General features: G+C 39.1%; 1 protein-coding gene across 1 annotated transcript in view; it reads right to left on the reverse strand.

Annotated features, from left to right (window-relative positions):
• Window positions 1-11,979: 11,979 nt before the first annotated feature.
• Window positions 11,980-24,174, reverse strand: part of LOC145391051 (tetraspanin-1-like) — a 127,760-nt gene continuing 115,565 nt past the window's right edge. The window contains exons 3-5 of the mRNA XM_080265784.1: window positions 21,095-21,268; window positions 16,882-17,091; window positions 11,980-12,724 (exon numbers count right to left, since the gene is read on the reverse strand). Coding sequence (XP_080121910.1) covers window positions 12,572-12,724; window positions 16,882-17,091; window positions 21,095-21,268 — 537 coding nt within the window. The 3' untranslated portion in view covers window positions 11,980-12,571. The remainder of the gene's footprint in view (window positions 12,725-16,881; window positions 17,092-21,094; window positions 21,269-24,174) is intronic.

Raw genomic sequence — 24,174 nt, forward strand, 5'->3', positions numbered from 1 at the left:
GGTGGTTGTGGCGATGGTGGTGGTTGTGGTGTTGGTGGTGATGGTTGTGGTGATGGTGGTGGTGATGGTTGTGGTGGTGGTGGTGGTGGTGGTGGTGGTGATGGTGGTGGTGGTGGTGATAGTGGTGGTTGTGGTGATGGTGGTGGTTGTGGTGATGGTGGTGGTTGTGGTGATGGTGGTGGTTGTGGTGATGGGATGGTGGTGGTTGTGGTGTTGATGGTGGTTGTGGTGTTGATTGTGGTTGTCGTGATGGTGGTGGTGATGGGATGGTGGTGGTTGTGGTGGTGTGGTGATGGTCGTGGTGGTTGTGGTGGTGATGGTGGTTGTGGTGGTGGTGGAGGTTGTGGTGGTGATGGTGGCGGTGGTGGCTGTGGTGGTGGTGGTTGTAGCTGAGGTATAATTGGTGGAATGAATTACAAAAGGAAAGGTGTTAGGGAATCTACAAAGCCACGTAGCACAGGACCAGGTAAAGAATTTCAAATGTAATAAAAAGTACATTCTAGAAGGAACAGGTAAGTTGTGAGAGAGAGAGAGAGAGAGAGAGAGAGAGAGAGAGAGATAATGGCAATCAAGAGGTAGCCAACCCTTCACACCTAGGATGTATTTTTTTCATTTTTCCACCAACAGGATCATAGTAATTTGATGAGTTTGCATTTATCTGAGAAAGCTGGGTCACTCACAACATGAATGGGAATACGTAGTGGCATGAAATTTGGTTAGCTATGAGGTAGGAATGAGTCTCCTTGGTTACTATACCTCATACCAATTAATCTGGCCAGGCATGTATGGCAAAACTGTTCCTGCCGAGATTCTGATTGGCTGGAGGTCTTTGTTCGATTTCGTTGTTGCTTGAACCGATATTCACTTTATTATCAGATGTGATACTGAGTTTGTCGACAACACAATCGTCAAAAGCAATAAGAAATCCGTTATATACTTAACAACAATGAAATTTTCGTAGGCAGATAGAAATATTGAGTCAACAAAGTATTATAACAGTAGGTCAAGGTCATATCTCCGACACTCCGTAATATAACAGAAAATTAAGGAAACCTGCTCAATCTAAGTGTTGGTATAACACACATTTAAATTTTAAGATCAGTCCGTACCGTGATAATAGAGGATATATAATGAAATTGTTTTCCTACAGCCTTCTTTGATTTTTCGCGATTTTTTCAAACCTACCTCCCCGCAGAACTCGTCTTTTCATTAGAATTTTTAATTATTCAGAGTTGTGGCACGATTTAAGAGCGCGGACTGTCTTAAAATTTAAATGTGTGTTATACCAACGCTTAGAGTAAGCAGGTTTCTTTATTTTTCTGTTATATTACGAAGTGTCGGAGATTTAAAGGAATTGTTCGAATGCTGACCTTGACTTGAACTGTTATAATACTTTGTTGACTCAATCTCTCCATCTTCCTACAAAAAATTTACCGTCTCTACACAACTATTTCTAGCCAAGAACATACCTGGTACAGTACTGTGGCTTTCTGGACGATGAAGGCACGGTTCTTGCCTGGAAAACTTCAGTGCTAGTGGCCACCACCTTCCCGTGCACGATACACTGTTTTAGTAGCGACTGAGTAAAAGGTGGATTTATAATACTGCCAGGCGAAATCGTAGCAAATTCCGCCAGCTCCAGGTTTTCACTCTCCCTGCTTATACAGAGAAATGCCAACCACCACCAAGCAGAAACCGGAAAAAAATGACGCAATGCGCATCAATCAGCTGATCTTCGTTGACATTTGGCGGGATATTTAAACGTGACAGCTGGCTTGCTACCCCTGTATTATAATATTCACCAAAAATCGAAATATCTAAATAGGAATTTGTAGCTTTCTGTGAATGTGGCAAGCTGGTGAGGCTGTACTTTCATGCTATCAGCCCAAATTGTTGGTCAGGTCGTATTGTCACCCCCAACAGAGCTGTCTGAGCCCTTAACAATGTGTTTATTAATTACAGTCTCATATACTTTAACAAAAGAAGATATGACTGCTTCTGGTCTGTAATCAGAGGGGTCAGAGGAACTTACTTTCTTTGGAATTGGGTGGATATTGGTTTCTTTCAAGAAAGGAATGAAGATGTACGTATGCATAATCTTAATAATTTAGCTAAAACAGCAGCAAGTTCTGGGGAACACTTTCAAAACAGTTGGAGGAATTCCATCTGGACCTGGAGCTATGTTGGTATACTGTCTAGAATCGATTTTACATATCTGTTTATCTACCTATCTATCCATCCATCATCCAATTTTACATCGCCCCTTGAGAAGCGTGGGAGCCCGGGGCTAGACAAGTTGGTGCTGACATTTAAGATGAGAGTGACCGGCCTCACTCATCCCTGAGTGGCATTATGTGAGCAATAAACCCCAACCACTCCTTGGATATAAACCTACACACGCTGTGCGATTGGAGCATCTTAATTACCTACTAAACCACCATGTGCCATAATTTGGTTATATGGTTACCATCCAGCATAGCAAATGGTTTCCTAATGTACAAGAAACCTTTTGGCTTGTCACTCAATGTGAAGTCACCCATAGGCAGAATGAAGAGGAAAGAATGAAGGAAAGACAGAAGAGGAAGTGTAAAGTCACCCATACGCAGAAGGAAGAGGAAAGAGTGAAGGAAAGACAGACAAGGAAGGAAGGAAGAGAGGAAAGGACACACCCAGAGCAGCACTACATTGAGTGAGTGGATGTATTCAATATGGACAGTGGGTGTTAGTGCCAAAGTGGTGACATGTAGAGGTGTATGGTATGTAGGAGGACTACTGGGCCTTGGAAGTAGGCTGTGAAGCCTATGCCCAGAGTCAGACACATAAAAAAAAGAAAAAAGTACCTTTCCTACTACACTCAACAGATTTTTATCATGATTTTGCACTTATTCATTTCTGGACAAGGGCACAATCACAGCCTTCTGCCATCCAGCTGCTACAGTACCACTTATTCGAATTTTCTTACATATTTCCAACAAACACTATTCCAGTCTTTCCACTACTCTTGCTCCTATCTGCTTATACTGTATTTGATGCTTTCTCATTTTTCAACCTCATCACTTTTTTTTGCTTAATGTCTGCAGGTGACTCTACCTTGAGTAATAAGCCAAATGCTTTCCTATACACCAGGAAACCTACTATACTGGGTGGTAACGATAATATAAACAAATTGTGGCACCTGGAGGTTTAGTGGGTAATTATGGCACTCCAACTGGATTGAGCCTGCGAAGATTTACATCCAAGGGGTGGTTGGGGTTTATATCTCATGCAATGCCACTCAGGGATGAGTGAGGCTGGTCACCCTCATCTTAAATGTCAGGACCAACTTGCCTAGCCCCAGGCTCCTAAACTCCTCAAGGAGCAACACAGGATTAGATGCTGATGCTGATGCCAATGTCACATTTTCTGGCACCCCATTCCTTCTCTGCACATCACCAAACCCAATCCTAAACCACTCTGCTCTCAAGTTTCCCATTCATCGGCTTTTCAGAATATTCCTTCCATCTGCAGCTTACTTCATTTGCATTTGTGAGAACCCATTTACAGTATTTGAATCCCTCAAATATTATTTTTTTCTACCTTTGTTTCTACACTTTTGCACCTCTTACCAGAATAGTTTCCTATTTTTTAAATAATTTATCCTTTTGTCTTCTGGTACCATTTTTATTTTATTTTTTCTCCCTACTAATTGCCTCATACATTTATTACTCTCAGTATATTCCTTCTTCATTCATTTGACCCCATTCTTGCATCGACTCTAGCCACTTCTTTCTCTTTCTTCCAATTCTTCCACTGCCCTTTCAACTTCTGCATCCTATCAAGCAGTTCCTTTCCTTTTAGTCACTAACCTCCCAACACTACACACTGCCATAGCATTCCTAACCAACAGTTTCCTATATGCACTACACAAATTTTCCAGATCCATTTCCAACAAATTCATTCACTCTTTTTTTCTACATTTTCTTGATACTCATCTGCCACTGCTCAGTTTTTCAGCTTCTCCACTTTCATTCTTTCATTCTGAATGATCTTCTCTCTCCTTATCCTCCATGCTCCTCCCAGTTTTACCTTGCATACCACAATCATATGATCAGATAAAACTAAAGCTCATCCTCTAATTGCTGTCGTGTCAACAACACTTCTGATCACCTTCCTCTGTATCAGCACATAATTCGTTAGGCTCCTTTCAACATTCTCTCAAATCTCTCTGTTCATATGCATATTTGTGTATGTCCTTGTGTTATTATATGAATTAGAACTACATTGCCTCCATTTCTGACATGTCTTTCAGCCATCATTTGTTATCATTCTCCCCTGGTTTAGGATTCCATAATGATCCTTTACATCATTCACAGGACTGGAGTCAACTCTTGAGTTCATGTCACCGATAATATACACTCTATAACTCAAGGGCAATTGTCCTATTACTCCATCAAACTACTGTAGTACCAAAACCTGTCAGTTTCTTCCTCACTCTTTATCATAATGCTGGGCATATACAACAGTCACCAGCACTTTTACTCTCTCAAACTGGAACCTGACAATCATACAAACACCTAATACTGACACATTTATATGGAAATGTTTCGTACATACACCTAACACTGACACATTTACCATGTTTCATGAATTTTTCAAACACATAATAAAGTCTGCTGTACAGCATGTCTGGCAACAAGTCAATATTTCAGGGAAATGTTTCACACACAAATGATTTATGACAAGTCCCAGGTCACAGTGAAGGAAGGATATGACATTATTGCCATATGCATCAACGTCAGTTCTTCCATTTAGCACATGTATTGAACCTGCTACTGTTCTCCACACAGATAACACTAAAATGTTGAAGTAAGAGGATTACTGTGGCTGTGACTGTTTTATTTTCAGCAAAGCATTTGTCGAGGGACATAGCAGTGCAGATGGGTGTGAAAATATAAACTGTCTAGCTCTGGAAGATTTGATTCAAGTACATGATCAAATGCACATCCTTTCTTACAGCCATGAAAACTAGAAAAAATACCTGCAAATGCCAACAATGTATGCAACAAACTATCCAAGATAACCTTAGCTGGAGGAGTCTTTGTGCACGGAAGAAACATCTTAGAGCCAAGCAGAAGAGAGAGAATTTAAAAAAAAAAAAAAAAAAAAAAAAAAAAAAAAAAAAAACTGACAGGCACTCTGGTAAGTGGATATCACAACTTTGGAGTCATCATCATCATCTCCAAAACCTTGCTTCCTCCTGGGAATCCCCAAACAGAATCACCTTCAAAGTGCCTTATCCTTGCACAACTCTCTCTCTCTCAAACACCCCTCCTCCTCCTCCTCCACGTCCAATTCTCTCACCAATATACTGTTCCACTCTCTTCCGTACCACATGAGGTCTGCCTCTTCTAACACTGCCCTCAGTAACTTTGCAACCCAATGTATAGGCTATGCATTCTTTCTACAGTACATGTCCATACCATCTCAATGTAATCCTCTTTATCCACTCAGCAGTTCCACAGCTTACTCCTATAGCTCTTTCTTCCATTCCATAACACCCATAAATTTCACTGTTACTTTGAAGTCAAGATGTCTTTTATGGTGTAATAAGCATCTACTTGATTTAAGAGGAGCCTGTGGAGTCACATGGAGAGACAGGCTGACAAATGAGAATATAAAGGAGCGTTGTGGTGTGGATGTGGATGTGATAGGAAGCGTTATGAGGAACACACTGAGGTGGTTTGGCCATATGGAGAGGATGGAGGGTGAAAGACTGACGAAGAGAGCGTATGTGAGTGAGGTGGAGGGGGGAAGAGGGAGGTGGAGGCCGAGGATGAGATGGAGGGATGGGGTGGAGAGGTATATGAGAGAGGGGTGTGTGAGTTGGGAGCAAGGCAGTGAAATGGCGGGGGACAGGGCGATTTGTTTGTGGCCACCCCAAACGGGATTGAGGCGTCTGGCGATAGATAGATAGTGATGCTTACCTCTTTAAGAACAGTATTGAGATGGCCTTGGGCTAACTGTCATATATCAGCCTATTAATGTATGCATAGCAGACAGTATTAGACATTTGAAATGATTCATGTTCTGTTGCATGTGTTGGTTATTTTGTGTCAACATTCTCCGTGTTTACTGTACAATATCTAGGATAATATATAGCATACTGTACTCTGTGTAAAGGTACTGAGGTACTATATCCAGAGGACTGTATGAGATATGGCTTGCATGTGAAGAAACAAAAAAGGTTTGTTTACATTTTCTTTGATACTGACATTCTTGCCAGCCACATGTGCGATTGTTTGTACAATACACAAGCACTTGATGTTTCTTACTTTTCACAATATGTACACTGCTTAGTGGCATAAAAATACCAAATCCTCTACACTAAAGTTATGCCTGTAAGAATTATAAACTGTTAAAATGTGTACTGTTCTCATATTCAAAATACAGCAGCATAAGCAGCTCATTATTCCATCATTTATGTACAATATTTCATTCCCTTGAAAACACTCCTTTTGTATAAGTAAACTCCCTGAGTATTATTTAAAAATCTGTCTTATGAAACTTGACTTACACAGGAGTATATGTGGTATATCTTTGCAAGTCATCAACAAATAACCTACAGAAAGTTATGATGTAAAGTACAGCAGGACTAAACAATTAATCTGACTAATGCAGTACAGTACCCATAAGTCTGTATAGCATGAAAGTTAAATTATGGCTTAGGACATACAGTATGACTAATACATAATTAAACTGACATGCAGTGTGTTAATTCTATTAGGCTAGGAAACTTTTCTTTCAGCTATACATACTATGATGGTTGTCAGAATAAATATCAGTGCATTTTTTTTTTTTTTTTCTACTGTAACTTGATAAAGAGTCCTAACCCTCTTTGGCTCAGCTGATGGCCAAGTATAATCTGACAGGAAGGTCAGTTTAACTATACTCCATTTCACAGTCTGGCACCATCAGCAATGTCCTAAACACCTGTAGCATTGGATAAGGTTCTCGGTACTGGATATTCCTTTTAGTATTGTCTTTATAGTCGGTTCTCAAGGTAATACACAAAGGTTCACCTAGTACAGAGGATTTACATCATTACAGGCACTGAGGACATCACTGATGGTGCCAAATATGGTGAACTGGTGTATAGTCATCCAAAAGACTCACTCTTACCTCAGTACTAAGGCTCACAGACTTTCATGCAATCATAAAATAGTTCTGTTTTCATGTTATGGATGGGATCCAGTTTCATCAGGTAAAAACAAACTGATTATTTTGTCCATGTCATCTTCAAGTGGTCTTATAAACCACTACAGCTAAGTCTAATCTTACTGAGGGACAACAATGGAAGCAAATAATGAGGTTACTTGTTTTTTTATTCTATCATGATAACAAATAAGTTTTGGAAGATTTTTTTTTTCACAAGTTGATGAATAAGGACATCACAAAAAGTTGACGTGGGAGTAGCAATGACGACAGTGCTGATCCCTACTTGACTAACTCAAGGAACAGACAGTGGGGAATCATTATTAAAATCAGTTACAGTTAATCCTCACTTAAAGTCCAGGATGTGTACATGCAAAATGCTACCTTAAGGAAAACAACACTGAACGAGACATCCTCTTGGTTTGTGACTATAAGGTTAAAAGCATTAAAAACACTCAGTTCTGACTTCAAAACAACTTTATAATGAATTACAAACAACTTTAAGTGAAGAATAGGTATTCAACAGTAACTCAGTAATGAAACAAGTTTAAGTGGAAGAAATCTAAATGAGTGAAACCTGTATAAAACTGCAAATAAGAGCAGAGTAACACATGTATAAAGGGATGACCATCACCAATATTTTAATCACAATGCAGAATCTGATAAATAACTGAAACTGAGTGTGAAAATGAAATTTCACTTGAAAACATTAACACAGATCTTTCATAAATAAAAAATGCTGGTCACTAAGTAAGAAAGACTTTTGAAAGTGGTGTGAAACTGTTCATTTTTCTTTGGCAATGGGATGAGACTGGGACTAACAGGAATGTGGATACAATGAAAAGGAATGTAAAACAAGGAAAATAAAAAAAAAGAAAAGAGGTTACAGAGAAGTCATCTGGTACCAATTGCTGTACTGTATACAAATCCTAAACAACAAAGACAATGGAATGAAAAACTACAAGGGAACGAAGATGTGTATGCATGTTCAGGGATGTATTATTAAATCCAAGATTACAAAGGGGAAAGCAAACCCCTGATTTCTTATGCCATTTTTGAAACACATGATGGGGGTGGGTGGGTTGGAGGGGAGAAGTCTTACCTACATACGTCATTGCTGCCTGTGATATGAAAAGCGGAATACAATCTAACCACTTTCTATACTCACAGGTATTTTAAAATGAATCATCACAAATCTGGGGCATGCTTACACCTTCATCTACTTGGTTTTAATAATACAGCCACAAGAGTCACCAACAGAGATCAACACTGTAATGGGTACAGTCACTACTAGCATTTAGCACCAAGTTTAAATTACTGTGTATCATCCTTCAAGGTTTGCACACAGTCCCTCCAAACTATTGTATTTGAGATGACAAGCTAGTTTTCAGAGTGGTGTCTAATGTCTTCAGGGCTCTCAAGTATTTCTAGTTTAGAGAGATCTGTATCTGTGAAGTCCTCTGTAAGCTGGCCATGTATTTGTGTTTTGGGGGATATACCATTGCACAAATTACAACAGCTCTCAGAAGAAACAATTAGACACAGCAAACCATGAATCTTGTGAACATAATTGCGTTTCAGAGAGTATAAATCTGACAATCATTTGTTGGAGAGGCACCATTCCACTCATTCGTCTGTTTTGTATGCAAAATAAATAACGCTGCCCATCTGGCACACCTGCAAAGACAGGAGTAGTCAACAACACTAAAACAATGCCTGATGCCTATTATCCTCACGTCTACTTGGAGCGTATCCTGTGCACTTTCCAACAAACCTGGCTAATTGATCATTACACATAAATTAAGTTTAAATTCATATTAAATTCATATGACTTGGTTCCTACATGCTGTTAGGTAATTGATGTACAGAATTTGTGTTTTATCTTTATATATATATACATTAAGTGGTGCACCCTGGAATATTTGCTGTTCTGGTGATATTAGGGACAGATCACTCTACAATCCAGATACCAAAACCTAGTATCGGGTAGCTAACTGCAAGGTCTGATTTGTTTGTCTCTGGAAATTATCAACACTTATCAAGTCCTTGGATCTCTCCAGGAATAATTAATAACTTTGTACAATTTATCATTGTAAAAAAAAAAAAAAAAAAAAAAAAAAAAAAATGTACCATATCTTCAAAAGCAGAGTTACCATTAAATGTTTACACAATTAATTACCTGCTATTCTACATAAGTGCTACCTGTGTTCTTCCATCATTTGAAACTCATGAGGTGCATGGATATTCAACACAAGATTCCAAGATGCACACAAGATTCACAATTCTTATAAGTATTTTTCTTAATTTACGATATTGAGAAAATACATGAATTACACTACAGTCTTACACCCTAACAGAAATATCAAGTACGCATTAAAAAAAATATTTCATCCATCTTCCGAGACAAGTACTTGTACCAGTAACTTATGTTATTGTCATCAAAAAATGGAAAACCTAAAATTGGCACAGTGCAGTTTTAAAAGGTCATATTACACAGCAAACAAAACACTGTAGTACTGGTACTATATCTGTACAGAATCATACTGCCAGAAAGGTGTAATAATAATAATAATAATAGTAATAAAAATAATAATAATAATATTAAAATTGTAAACAAAGAGTGTGATAATGATGTACTATGAAGGATAATTCAGTAATCCACAGCTAGAGATTAAACATTCAGACATTGAGTACCATCTCACATTTGGAGTCTCCTAAGAGCCCCTGCTATACAAGAAACAAACACTACCCTTTTTTGGCCTTAGATCCACTTAACCCACTGTTACTTCAAATGTCTCACTGACTGCAAATTGGAATAGGATAATGACTGAACCTATGTCACCAAAACCAATAGTGACTTCAACTTTAAACACTGCAAAAAGCACAAGCATCACAAAGTTTGATGGATTAAGAATATAACAAAACAGAGGGAGTGTCCAATTTCTCATACAGTGTTAATGGGTCTCTAATGTATCCTAATAAGAACCAAGCACTCTTAATTAAAAAGATCTGACTTCCAACAAATAAATAAAGCTTCATTATTATATTTTGGCTTCAATTATAAGCATGATGCAAGTATCACCAATCTCAAATTCAGTCTAAGGCATACTGGGCTATAATTATTGTACCTAAGCTGTAAGTGGACTTTGAACACATTCAACATTTGCTAAATTAATTCTTATTATCAATAGATTTGGGATTATATTTAATAAAGTTTTGTAATTTACTACAGTATATCAAAAATTTAAAACTGTAAACAATTTGAAACACTTTTCATGAAAAGACCAGAGTATGAACTCCCTGTGTTACACATTCAATCACCCTAACATTCAAAAACACACACATCCATCACGAAATATAAACAATGTATGCCTTGAGAAAAACATATGGAGGTGACAAAGATATATGTAAAGCATACAGTAGCTTGCCAGAGAACATGGCGAACAACACAGAAAGTACTGAAATATGCTGAATGAACATCAACGTGTAATGTGTATACAGATTTACTGCATGCTTACATATATACAGTAGTATTAAGTAGATCAAACTCCTTTAATACTTGATGCACAAAACTGACGCACTCACCACAATGTGCATTTAAAAGACCTGTGGCTTAAAAGTAAAATACAGTGTCTAAGTTGTGTTATCTGGCTCCAATGTACCTAAATATTCAGTATTTACAGAGAAATTCATATCATGGTGGATGATAAAACTCGAGCATATTGGCCGATATCAACATCCCACAACACTATCACTCGCCTGTGGAGAACAAATGCCTAACCAGTACAAATCCATGTCAAAAATATGCAAAAATATGAAGCTAAAGTTATTCATTAAAAAAGAATATTCTGGTTCCCTCAAAGCCAGCTTAAAATATAATAAATGCTGGTGAGAGTTAACTGTGCACAAATGTTATATTCAATCAAAACTTTCTGCTGAAACTAGATATAAAAACTGCTGAACAAAAGCAGCATATGACAGCTGTGGAATTCTGTAACTTAAAGGTTTGTGCTTTGTTAAACTTGCACCAGTGGTTACCCAGACTAAATAAAAGACATTGGTCAAACCAGCTGTTCCCTGACTCATATTTGTGCACAAACTTAAAAGTGTTGTAAATTACTTGTTTTCCTATTTGTGCTGGCTTAGGAATCAACATTTCAATGCTTGATAAAAAATATATACATGAACAAATAGTTAAGCAAACAATAAAGCAAACTTTAAATGCTATAGTCTTTAGTCCATAAAAAAAAGTCTATAATGTACTGTAATCTCCTCTTCACTGGACAAGGATTTTGTCCCAATATAGTGAGTCTTTGATCATTTAAATATAAAAATAGGCTTTAGTCTCAGCTACTCCTAATGTATTTTCTATAATTTCAAAACTGTCCATTACTCCTTATGATAAACTGACTAAATGACTCAAGGAACCATCACTGTAAATGCAATGAGCCTTACAGTCTTTAAGATCTTTAAGCTGCAAGTTCTGTTAAGCAGCAGATCTTAAAATATGTTATTAACAAAAGTTTTCAAAGGACATCTGGATTTGATTTGCCGTTGAACATGACAAGCTTTCCTCTATGTAAGTGTGATTCAAGAACATGCCACATCTTTCCTGAAATAGACGTTAGAAAATCAACCATTTATTGTACTATAGGTGATGATGGTAATATCTGAAAAGATCTACTGTACTGGATGTATCAGACTGCTTAAACTAAACTTGTATAATTTTCTCCAATACTTCAGTGACAACAGTACAAGTGAAAACTTTTTGCCCAAATTGTGTGTGTGTTTTTAATAAACATGACAGAAACGTATACATTTCTTAACACAAAATTTATACAATTTAATCTTTCTTATGCTTCAATTATAAAAAAGAAAAAAAAAGAAAAAAGAATATTTCTCTGTATCCTGTATGCTTCCAGTACTAGAATATTAAAAAACTCTATGAGAAAATATTTCCTCTACGAAACAGTAGATACTCTAATAAATGCAGTTTCTAACCTGAAAATTCATTCCTTCAGAATGCACAAGTTCTATCCTTGAAACTAAATTGTTCTCTAAAATGAAAATTATAATGCATGTCTTTTCCAAAGTAATCACTCCTTGTTCCCTGCAACTGAGAATTCTTACTGTAGCTACATAAGGTAAATATTTTTAATGTACAATTTCCACCCCCCTACAGAATATGTCATTTAGGTTTTATCTCATTCCCCTCCATATCTCAAGCTAGTAAAACAGAGAGCTAGTATTAAATGCCTTCCTTATACAACATCAGCCCATCCACATCATCTTAAAAGGCCCTCCCCTGTGCAATTTAAGCCATGGGTTCCTCCTCCTCGCTCTCCATCCCAAGATCGTAAATCGGAGAGCTGCTTTCCTCCTAGGCTTTGACGTTGTCGATGCGGCGCACTGTGCAGCAGAGGACCATTGAGAAAATCATGGCCAGGACTTCAACGAGCAAGATGGCACCCACAACACCAAGGATTTCATAGTTGTACTCTTCAACCAGCTCAAGCAACTTGTTAGCACAGCCCTGTCCAGCAGAAGGAGAGAATTAGAGATGTAACATTGGTGGGAAATTCTGCCACTGATGACTGTATGCTTAATACTGGAGGTGTGATGTGGATTGTATGCCTCCAGTTTTTTATGGGCTTTTATGTAACTCATATGGTTATTGGCTCTTGTCAACCTGTATCCCATTTTGAAGAGCGTAGTTGTCAGTGATACACAGAGATAAGACAAGTTGCATCTGTGGTCATCATGTAATTTTTTTTTTTTTTTTTTTCCCCTTTCAGATCCACACACCCTTACCTACTCCAGTGTGAGTGGTACCGTACTGTGGTGAATTTAGGCACTCAGTCACAATGGCTGAGAAGTCAATAAAAATATATATCTATATCTATTTATCTATCTATCTATCATATATATATATATAAACACATACACAAAACCCTCCCACAGAGAACGTATTCAGAGTAAACGATTCACCTAGTGAACAAGCAGGGGGTAATCAGGTCCATAAAACCATAATGAATGAGTTGAACCCTGAGTGAACAAAACTGGGGGAAAGAGTAGGCCATAACTGCCATCTCCCATACTGAACAACCCCCCTCCCCCCAGTCAGTGCTGCACAAGAGGCCAGATCTGGGCAGCCTTTAGAGCACAATCCAATGGAGGGCGAAGATTTGCCTATGTCGAAGATCAGTAAAATTCTAGCGGCAGTGGATGTTCTGAAAGAAGAGGTCAAGGCAAATGAAACCAGCTACCTTAGGACACAGGAAGTGCTCAGTGGGGTAGAAACCACTTTTTGTTATTACACTGAAAAATACAACATGGAAGTCAACAGAAGAAAACAAACGCTCATCACATGCTACTGCCGAACTTAAGAACAACAAGAGCCACTATGGTAGTCTCTATACCAGTAATTTCCACAACTCAGTCTTTCTTTCTATATTATCCTGGTTCGTGAAAATGTAAAATTTTCAGTTATTTGGTTAGAATTTTCATTACATGTCTGTTACAAATGTAGTTAGCAACTGATCACCACTGCAAAACTGTTCTAAATGCATATCGTCTCTATCCATGGAAAGCCTACGATAATAGCGTGTCAGATTCACCGTCTTGAATAGCCGTTACCCAGTTGGTGTTTGTTTATGTTTGTGGAAGGGTGCACAGCACAGGATACCCCTCACATTTTAGGCATAAACACCAGTAATTACCAATAACCACGACTTGTTTCTATTAAAACTTTGTCTCAGCTACAAAAATTAACCAGGTAAGAAGCAGTACTGTATATAAAACTTAGATCTGTCATAAAAGTTGTGGTACAAGACTAGCATGATTGAATTCGCAGGCTACCACATGGCTGTAGGCCTCCTAGTAGTGTCACTTCCCTCCTTTGGTATATGTTATAGTCTTATTTTTGTCTCTGCCATGTATCAACAACTTTATGCTCAGTGTATTAGTCGACCACTAGTTTTTGTGAGTTTTTTTACATTTAAAATACTGACTTATACATCAGCATATACAGTACTCGTGAGTTGAAAAAACAAAAATCTGTGCCAAGTTAAAGTGAATGAACTCTCTCCTAAGAAACAAGGGAAATGCCTGGGTAGATCTACATCAGGTACAGGTACTGTTATGCAAAATACTTTGTCTTCTTAATCCTATTACTCCCTGGTGATGCACAGGTTAAGCACGTATGGTTTGCAACTGTAATATTCCACGGTCAAGCCTCGGACTGGTCAGACTCTTGGATAAAGTTGTTATTTAGTCCTGCTCATCCCACAGGATAACTGAGGACCAGGATATAACACTGACCACAGTGAGTCACATTCAAGGGGAAGATTGAGGCACTGCAAAAACTGACTCAATGATCCTTGTGTAGTCAACAGGCATACATTGAAGCCTTCTGCATCTGACCAGCCACATGTGGAACATGATAATGTGGGACATGAATCAGAGGAAAAGAAAGTCACAGTTCCTTCCAATACTCCTCTTGATGTGCCACAAGAACTATGAGGGTGCTGACACATGCAATGGCAGCTGGACTTTTCATACCTCAACTCAAGACATAAGAAAGAGTTAACATATCAATTTGCCCGTTTCTACCCTTTGTAAATGCATCTTAAATTTATGCAAAATACTTGTATCTTCTGGGAAAAACATGCCATAATGAAAATGGAACTGCTGGAATAAGTCAGATTAACATTAACAGAAATGAAAGTCAAAATCTAAATAACGAGTGTCAAAATTCTAAGTTCTTGACAGACGCACCTTTCACTACATTGGACTAAATCAGCTTAAAATGTATTACTGACCTACTTATTTTCTAGATAAGATTTATCCATATGCAGTTGAGGTGTGTTGTAGTTACTGCTGATCAGTAACATATGTCAACTCCCATTACTGCAACTCTTATGGATGACTGTTTAACTGGGGTATACTGTATTTTGTTCAGTAACATTAACTGCATAGGAAAACCCAATTTCAGCCTGTCATTCCAGGTCTAAAAGATGTAAGGCCATCACCATTATGACCCTTCCTTCTTGGACTGCCACACCCCAATCTGCTACAATAAGGATCCCAGGGAATTAAAGCCAATGTGACCATTGCAGCTGACATATATATATATGCAGAATGACCAATTACAATATGCTACAGGGCTGATTAAGCACCTCTACAGGGAGGCCTGAAAGCCAACCTCACCATTCCAGGTATAGAAGATGAGACGCTGTCATTATTATGAGGTTTTCTTTATAGATCCCCGCACTCCGACCAACTGCAACCACCATGGCTGTGTTGGCTTAAATTCATTGTCCCCCCACCCCCTTTGCAACAGACTGGGGTGTAGCAATCTATAAAGGAAATATCATCATTCTGACAGCCACACATCTAAAGCTATAGTAGTGAGACCAGCTTCAAGGCCTCCCTAGAGGGCATGCTTAACCAATCCAGTGGCAATAGGCAATATGCTATACTGCACATACCCTCTACCACTGGCTGGATCACATGATTTCCCTTACGTATGGAACACCTGTAGTTTGTACCCACCCACCAAAATATTACACAAGATGAGTTTCTGAACTACCATCTCCGGGCACAAGGCCACTGTCTACCCCTCAGTAACAAGCCTCTATTTCCCCCCCCCCCTTATTAATCAAAACCTTTCCCTTCTCCACATTTACTTTCAAATCCTTCAACTACATATCCTTCTTCCAGTTCCAAAAATTTATGCACAGCATCCTCCTCGCTATCAGGAATCCTCACCAAATCATCTGCCAACAACTGTTATGATTACCTAGATCTGAAAACCCAAACCCGTACTTCAAGCACCATGATATACAGACGGGTTCTCATGACACCTGGTGCACACCCACCTTTCTGTGTTGATGGAACAAGCAAAGAATTACTGTAAAGAGGCCCCCAAGTTACACAGTTCTGAGATACATGGATTCAAGGCAGACAAGCAACCAAAATTGTGATTCCAAACCAAGTTGCGCAGTTTTCATTAGACTGTGTTAAACAGGTTGACGCTGCTGGAAAACCCGTTTGGCACAGAAGCCTCAACCCACAGGCATAAGCATTTAAAAAAAAAATAGAATAAATATATAAATAAATAAATGAATAAATAAAATAAAATAAAACAATGACATTCAAAAGATATAAATCAACAAGCCACTTTAAGAGGTTTCTTGCCACCTCTACCATTATGTGGAGAGGTAGAGGAACTGGAGGCCAGCCCCAGCCCTAACTCCTCAGCCTCAGATCCTTCTATCAACACCAAACCTGTAATTGTTCAGTCCACAGTGATTGCCATAATCTGCTGCTTTACATATATCTTTTCTAATAAAGGATCACAGTTTTATGTCTGTTTGACCTACAAATAGCTGAGTACTTCTTTAGATTGAATATCAGTATGCAAATCTGACCATGTACGGCTTTTTGCGGGAAAGTTGGGGGGGTCAGCCTGGAGATAAGGTTAACACATAGGCCTTAACATCATGGGTTTCAGTGCCACAAGATACAAGGTTTCAAGTTACACAATATCCTCAGGGAGGGGGAACACTGTATTAAAATATTTCAAATGATTAACATATTTATATATAAAACCTGCATAGCTAACAATGCCATATCATAAGCACATTACTGTGCTTCTTGAACTATGACACAAAATTTATGGCACCATACCTCAGTGTAGATGTCATCAGGCTCATCTCCTTGTCCTACAATAAGTGGCAAGTCTTTGGTAGCAGTCTCACAAGCAGGACCCTTGACATTTTTGCAGCAGGAGATGGGAACAGAGAAAGTGCCAGTGTTGGGTGTAATGCCAATCTCCAGAGCGCCATTGAAGTGAGAGTCAGCCCAGTCTCTGTATCCTTCAGCGCCACAACACTTCAGCTGTGAGATGAGGGTTGGAAGCTTATCCTAATGAAGCTGCTGATGCATTTTTTTTCCCTCACTGCCTCTGATACAAACAATCCTTGCCAAAATTAGACATTCACTGTCAACTTGAGACCTCTATGGTTGTCAGAGAATTAATGACACCTTACTCTACCCCATCTCATTTGAAGTCTCTCCTAAGTTAAATATGAATGCTGATGGTGGCAAGAATAAAATGAAAATGACATCCATGTACATTAAATCATCACTATAACTCAGTAGATGGGTTCCTGAAAAATACTGTGTGAAATGAAAATTGCTTTAGGAGAGGGTAGCATTCCACCATGACTGATTATCTTCTCTGATGTTAAAAATTATACTTAAGACTTAAAATATCTATGATGATGACTGAATGTAATAAATAAAAAAAGCAAGAAGTAATTTAAGTGATATAATAAGATCACGACTCCTGTGAACTGTTTCAACTCCGATTCATCACTGCACATTCTGATTACATAATAACTAATAATGGTGTATTCTGTGAAAACTCTGTCTGTTAGGGAATAGCTACATAGTGAAAAATGACTTGAATGAAAGCATGTGAAATGAGTACTGGACCGAAGAGACTACAATTTACAGAATCTGTAGTACAGTCCAGTATAAAGCCGCATGTGTGGATCGGACAATACCAGTTTTACTCTAACTTAACCTAAAAAGGCCATCTCTCCATCCTGAATGTTGGGGGGCACGGTGGCTCAGTGGTAGAGCATCAGAGTCGTGATCGGGGGATTGCGAGTTCGAGCCTTTCCTGGGACTGCCGTGCCAGGAGTGGTAGCACGCTCCTGTAACCTAGCAGGGCTATATGGCCATAGTTGTCTAGAAAGGGGATTAAATCCATCCTGAATGTTGAGTTGTCACAACAGATTTACATCAGAATATGATGCTAGTCAAGAACTGCTACAGAAAGGTTGTAGAGTCGTAGTATTGTGTAATTCTGACACTGAGACACTGAGCTACGTGAAATAAGCTGAAAAAGAACGAAAATCTGGGCAAAGTTAAAGAGAAAGGAGAACAGTGCCTTCAACCTCATGATATGCACATAAGGTCAAAAGCTGTCTGAGAGACTATGGTGAAGGAATACAGTCGGGTTAAAAGTTGTGTCAGTGAATTAGTGATGGTAGAAGCTGCATACCTCTAATACCACTGACTCCTGTGCAACAACTTTTAACTCGAACTGTACTTCAATCTGATGCAGCTACTGACCAAGACCATACTTCCATCTGACACAATTATTGCCTCCGGTTATACTTCCCAACTTATTACAGTACTGCTACTTTTGTCTACCTATCTACTGCCAGATGCCTTAAGCCCATGAGGATGGCCACAAACAAATTGCTTCTACATCATCCTATCCCCTGCTATTTGGCTGTCCTCCCTCCAATTCACCTTCCTCTCTTATCTCTCCATTTCATTTTTCCATTTCATCTTTGGTCTCCCCCTCCTACTCTCCCCCTACCTCCTTCACATACACTCTTCTAGTCAGTTTCTTCTTTTCCATCTTCTCCATACAGTCAAAGCATTTCTCTTTAACATTTTCAGCCACACCCAAATCAACACTATAGTCCTTTACTTCCTCATTTGTCTGCCTGCTACTTACACATGACTATTCAGATTTAGAGAGACTTTTTGAGGTGGAGTTAATTATAGCCTTCATTATTTCTTTAACTACATGTGTCCTCTCCCAAGCTGATTAAAATTGCCTGGAGATGACAACAACAATGGTGATGCTAGCAGGTAGGCGGGTCAGTGAGGCAAAGGTGGAGCTGGGAGGGAGGGGGGAGGAAGGACAATTTATATGCATTAACCTCTTCTCATTCTTAGGTGGGAAAACAGTCAGGATGATGATGAATATGATGATGTAGATGCAGATGACAATAATAATGATGATAATGCAGATGATGATGATAATGATGATGATGATGATGATGATGATGATGACTGATAATGATGATGATGATTTAATGTACATCATTTACTAGAAATAAAGAAAAAATTGTCAACCACTTCTTCACACACTGGAATTTTAAATATTTAAGAATTATGAACAACTTTCAAATAAAAAAATGCATACAGGAATAAAAGAAGATTCACATAACTGCTGAAAAATCTTGAAGATGGAAAATAAATCTTTACTTTCTTCCAAACTATCTGAAATTAGGGTAGCTCTGACCAATAAAATCACTGCATGGTGATAGTTGTACCCTAAGTTCATCTGAAATGTGAACTGGTGGACTGCAGACTGAAGCTGTCCTACACTGGCAGTCCACTGTCCTCCTCTCATGGGATAGGGAGGGAGTTGAGGGAAGTACATACTGCATAACCATGCAGCTCCACCACCCAGTTGTATCAGTGCCACCACATGAAGGCATTGCTCTTCAGCACCCACTGGATAGTAGCGAGAGTATAATACACCCTGTGGCTGTAAGAGCAAAGAAAATGATGAGGCTGAAGTGCTTCAAATTTATTCTTGTTATCTCCACATGATTTTACTCAATTCTGGGGTGACTTTCCAAAAGGAAGGGGTTAGATACAATTTTCATCAACCCCTTCACAATACAACCTCTACACTATTTTGGCGCAGATTTTCCATCCTTTAGTAGCCTGTTTAATGTAGCCCAGTGGCAGAAATAGACAATGTTACAGCTCTACCTCCTTTCACAGCCCTTCTTCATGACTAGCATCACATTCTGATGTTAATTTATTATTACAACTCTGCATTCAGGATGAGAAGGCAATTTTAGGCCAAGTTAAAGCAAAAAGAGTACATGTATGCAAGAGATCACCCCTGAACTGAGTAAAATCATCTGGAGGTACTGTACCAAGAATAACTTAATCCAGACATCCTCTAGGTATGAGGATAAAGAACTGATTTCACTTCATGAATATGAACATGGTCTTCATGAAAGGCACCATGACATACATTTAGGTTTAGTGGGTAATTAAAGCGCTTCAGCCTGACTGAGCCTCTGTAGGGTTCCAAGGAGTGGTTGGGGTTTATTGCCTACGTAATGCCACTCAGGGATGAGTGAGGCCGGCAACTCTCATATTAAATGTCAGGACCAACTTACCTAGCTCCGGGCTCCTATGCTCCTCATAGGGGAACACAGGATTGGAGGATGTATATATGTATGTTAAGTATACCTTACAGAAAAATCAGCAAAAATGTACAGGTATGGTTCTAACCTTTTCACTCTTACTCCAAGCTAAACATAATCATCCAGTGGTAGCCAAAAATGGTAACTGAAATCTTTATCAAAGCTACGGAAGAGGTTAATTACAAACAATTAATTTTTATCAATATCCTAATAATCACACTTGTAAACATGGTTGTAAGGGTACAAACTACACTAGATACTGCACTGTGTAGTGTATACTACTTTACTGTATACTATTGTAGGTGTCAGGATATACAGAAATTCTATAAAATTCCTTGGCTTACTGATGAGCAAATCTCAGACTAGCAATCTCAGGCTACTTTAGCTAACTTTCAGTTGAGTAAAATTGTCTAGGATACTATGACTCACTTTTTGATGAATAAAACTGTCTAGGCTACTATGATTCACTTTTAGCTAAAAGAAAAAAAAAAATTGTGTTGGCTGGAATAATACACTAGAGATGTTCTGATCACAAGACAGGTGATGGTGAAAATATTAACAAACTCAAGCTCTTGTGACATACTCTCAACTGAAGGAAACTGTCTAAAATTAGCTGGAATAAAATGGGAGAGTTGTTTCAATTACATGAGAGTTAATACAGTACTCTTTCTATGAGGTTATACACCACAGAACCCTGTTATTATACACTTCAGTACTTGCAACCAGAATTTCAGCTTGTATATCAGGCAATGCTGTGTTGTATTTTACTGAAAGTTCACGTTTTACTGATGAACCAAATACACTACTGTATTATTTCTGAAACATTTTAAAGGGAAGTTGTGGTTTACTATCATAATTGTTCTTACCTTGACCTGAATTACATCAAATGCCTGAGTTTTGATGTCAATTCTTTGATAGTCACGCTTGATAGACTTAGAGACAGAGGTTACCACCATATCCCTGAAGCGATCAAAATTGGAGTTAAGCCAGATACCCGCAGCAATCTGGCCTACAAACAGCACAAACACCAGTGCGAAGAACTGTATGGAAAGAGAGAAAAATTACTAATAGTTATAGTGAAGAATGTTAGTCACTGCAGCACAGTTTACCTGTATGTACAAGTATATGTTGCTGAGAAACAATGAGGGGAAGACACTGACCTATGTACCTAGGATAAGTGTGGAAGCTGAAGCTTCAGGAAGTGATGGAAACTATCTATGCAGAGATGTATAGTTGGGTGGTTAGACGAGGTGATGTGACTAGGGGTAATGATAAGCAGTTTAATGTTCTAAATGATTTTATGAATGCCACTGATCTAACCTGTGGCTGGACAAGAGGTCCATCAAGGCATAAAGCATGATGAAGTGACAAGCAATAGAAGACTTTGGGAAAATGGAAATAGAGTGAGAAGACAGGAAGGAGTCCTTTGCAGCTAAATGTAGATCTAGAAGAGAGAGGTACTGGGCTAAAATGCTGTCTCAGGAACACTTATTAAACACGTTAGAGTCGATGGCAGGAATGAAGTATTTAGCATAGCTAAGCAGGTGATGGGAAAAACTAGGAATATTTTTTGGTGAACAGTGCATGAAGAATGAAGATGGTAGGATAGCACAGAGTGGTGAGGATATCAACTATGCTTGAAGGAAACAATACAACTGCCTGCTGCATTTGGAGTCTGACTGGAATAGGGATAATGTGAGGACAGCTGAACCAATATTACGTCCCTTGCCACTGAGTGATCTTTGGAATGTAGCTATGACAACTGATACATTGAAAATTAGTAAACCAGTAGGTCTGTCTGATGTGGTAGCCAAAACATTGGGCATGTAATGGTGGTTACTATCATAACTACTCAATAACTGCAGTTATAAATGAGTGCTCTGTACTAAAAAGCTGGGTGAAGAATGTTAACATTTATAAAGGGAAAAGTAACAGTCTTTATAAGGGTAACTACAGAGATCTGAAATTGTTAGATTAGATAACAAAAATCATGGAGACAGTTCTGGGGAGTAGGAATGAGAGTTAATGAGATCCAATATGTTCCACACTTAGCAGGCAAATGTCTATCTATCTATCTATTGCTAGATGCCTCAATACCGTACGGGATGGCCACAAACAAATTGCCTCCAAGTCACCCTGTCCCCCGCCATTTCTTTGCCCTCCTCCCAACTCACACTCCCCCTCTCATATACAGTACCTCTCCACTCCATCCCTCCATCTCATCCTCATCCTCAGTCTCCCCCTCCCTCTCCCCCCCTCCACCTCACTCACATACACTCTCTTCGTCAGTTTCTCACTCTCCATCCTCTCCACATGGCTAAACCACCTCAGTGTGTTCCTCCTAACGCTTCCTATCACATCCACATCCACACCACAACGCTCCTTTATATCCTCATTTGTCAGCCTGTCTCTCCATGTGACTCCACAGGCTCCTCTCAAATAACTCATTTCTACTACTTTCACTCTTGACTTGTGTCCTTCCAACAACGTCCAAGCTTCACTTCCATACGTTAGAGTTGGTATCAAAATACTCTCATGTAGTACCTTTTTCACTTCCATGCTCACTTCCCTGTTTCTTATCACTGCTTTCAAGGAACCAGCAACCGTTCTTCCTTGTTGTACCCTTTCAAGCACATCACCCTCCAAACTTCCATCCTTACCCATCACGCTACCCAAGTACTTAAACGTACTCACATTTTCCATTTCCTCACCATTCAACCTCACTGTACATTCACTGACTCCACCTCTCTCAAAGACCATCACTTTACTCTTCCCTACATTCACCTTTAGATTCCATTTCTTACACACTCTCCCAAACTCATCCACCAAGCCTTGCAGCTCCCCTTTGCCTTCACTTAACAACACAGTATCATCTGCAAACAACAGTACAGGGAGTTTCCAAACACTACCCTCTCTCACTAGGGCCATTCCAACATCCACTGCCCTACCTTGTATCTCTTTTATTACCCCATCCATGTACAGACTGAACAACCATGGAGACATGACACATCCCTGTTTCAACTCAACCTTCAAAGAGAAAAATTCACTCAGTTCACCATCCTTACACACTACAGCCTTAGCACCATCATACATACTCTTCACAGCATTCAACAACTTCCCATCTACTCCATATATTCTTCATGCTTTCCACAATCCTTGTCTTTCCACCCTGTCATATGCTTTCTCCAAATCCATGAAGGCTGCATACAACTTCCTTCCCTTCTCTAGAAACTTTTTCACTAAAGATCTAAGAATGAATATCTGATCTACACAACCTCTTCCCTTCCTAAAGCCTCCCTGTTCTTCTCCAACTAATTCCACTGTTATTTCCCTAATTCTGTCAATGAGGATTATACCATACACTTTTCCTATTACTTGCAAATAACTAATGCAATACTGATTGTTTGGCAACTCCTGGAAGTGTTCAAGGTGAGAGAGAGAGAGAGAGAGCTGTACTGTACTTTGTTTTTCTGCTCAGGAGAAAGTTTTAGACAAGACAGCTACTGCACCCAGAGAGATGATACAGAGGACAAGCAGGTACTGAGGAACTGACTGTCAGGTGGTTAGGGCGATGAATGAAGGTGCAGGTACCCAGCCGAGACAGAGAATGGATGCCTTAGTGATAAATTCTCAGTGAAACTGGAGTATTCTAGGGATCTGCTCTGTACCCTTGCTGAGTATTATGATGCTTAAGGCAAAGTTGAGTGATTATGAACTGGCCTGCCTTCAGAGCTGCTGTAGGCCAATGACTACTGTTGACTGCAGAGAATGAAAGGGAGGACAGAAAGAGACAGAAACAACTTTTTAAACTGAATGGAGTGAAGGGTGGAAATTAATGCAGATAAAACAAGTGATGATCACTTACACAGATGGTGGTACTTGGTGGCAGAAGGGGTGTGGCCAAGTGCTGTGTGTTGGAAGGATAATGGGAGCAATTCACTCTTAT

This window comes from Coenobita brevimanus, chromosome 16 (assembly GCF_032717465.1).
Source record: "Coenobita brevimanus isolate Jiangsu-jjx chromosome 16, ASM3271746v2, whole genome shotgun sequence".
Classification (NCBI taxonomy): domain Eukaryota; kingdom Metazoa; phylum Arthropoda; class Malacostraca; order Decapoda; family Coenobitidae; genus Coenobita; species Coenobita brevimanus.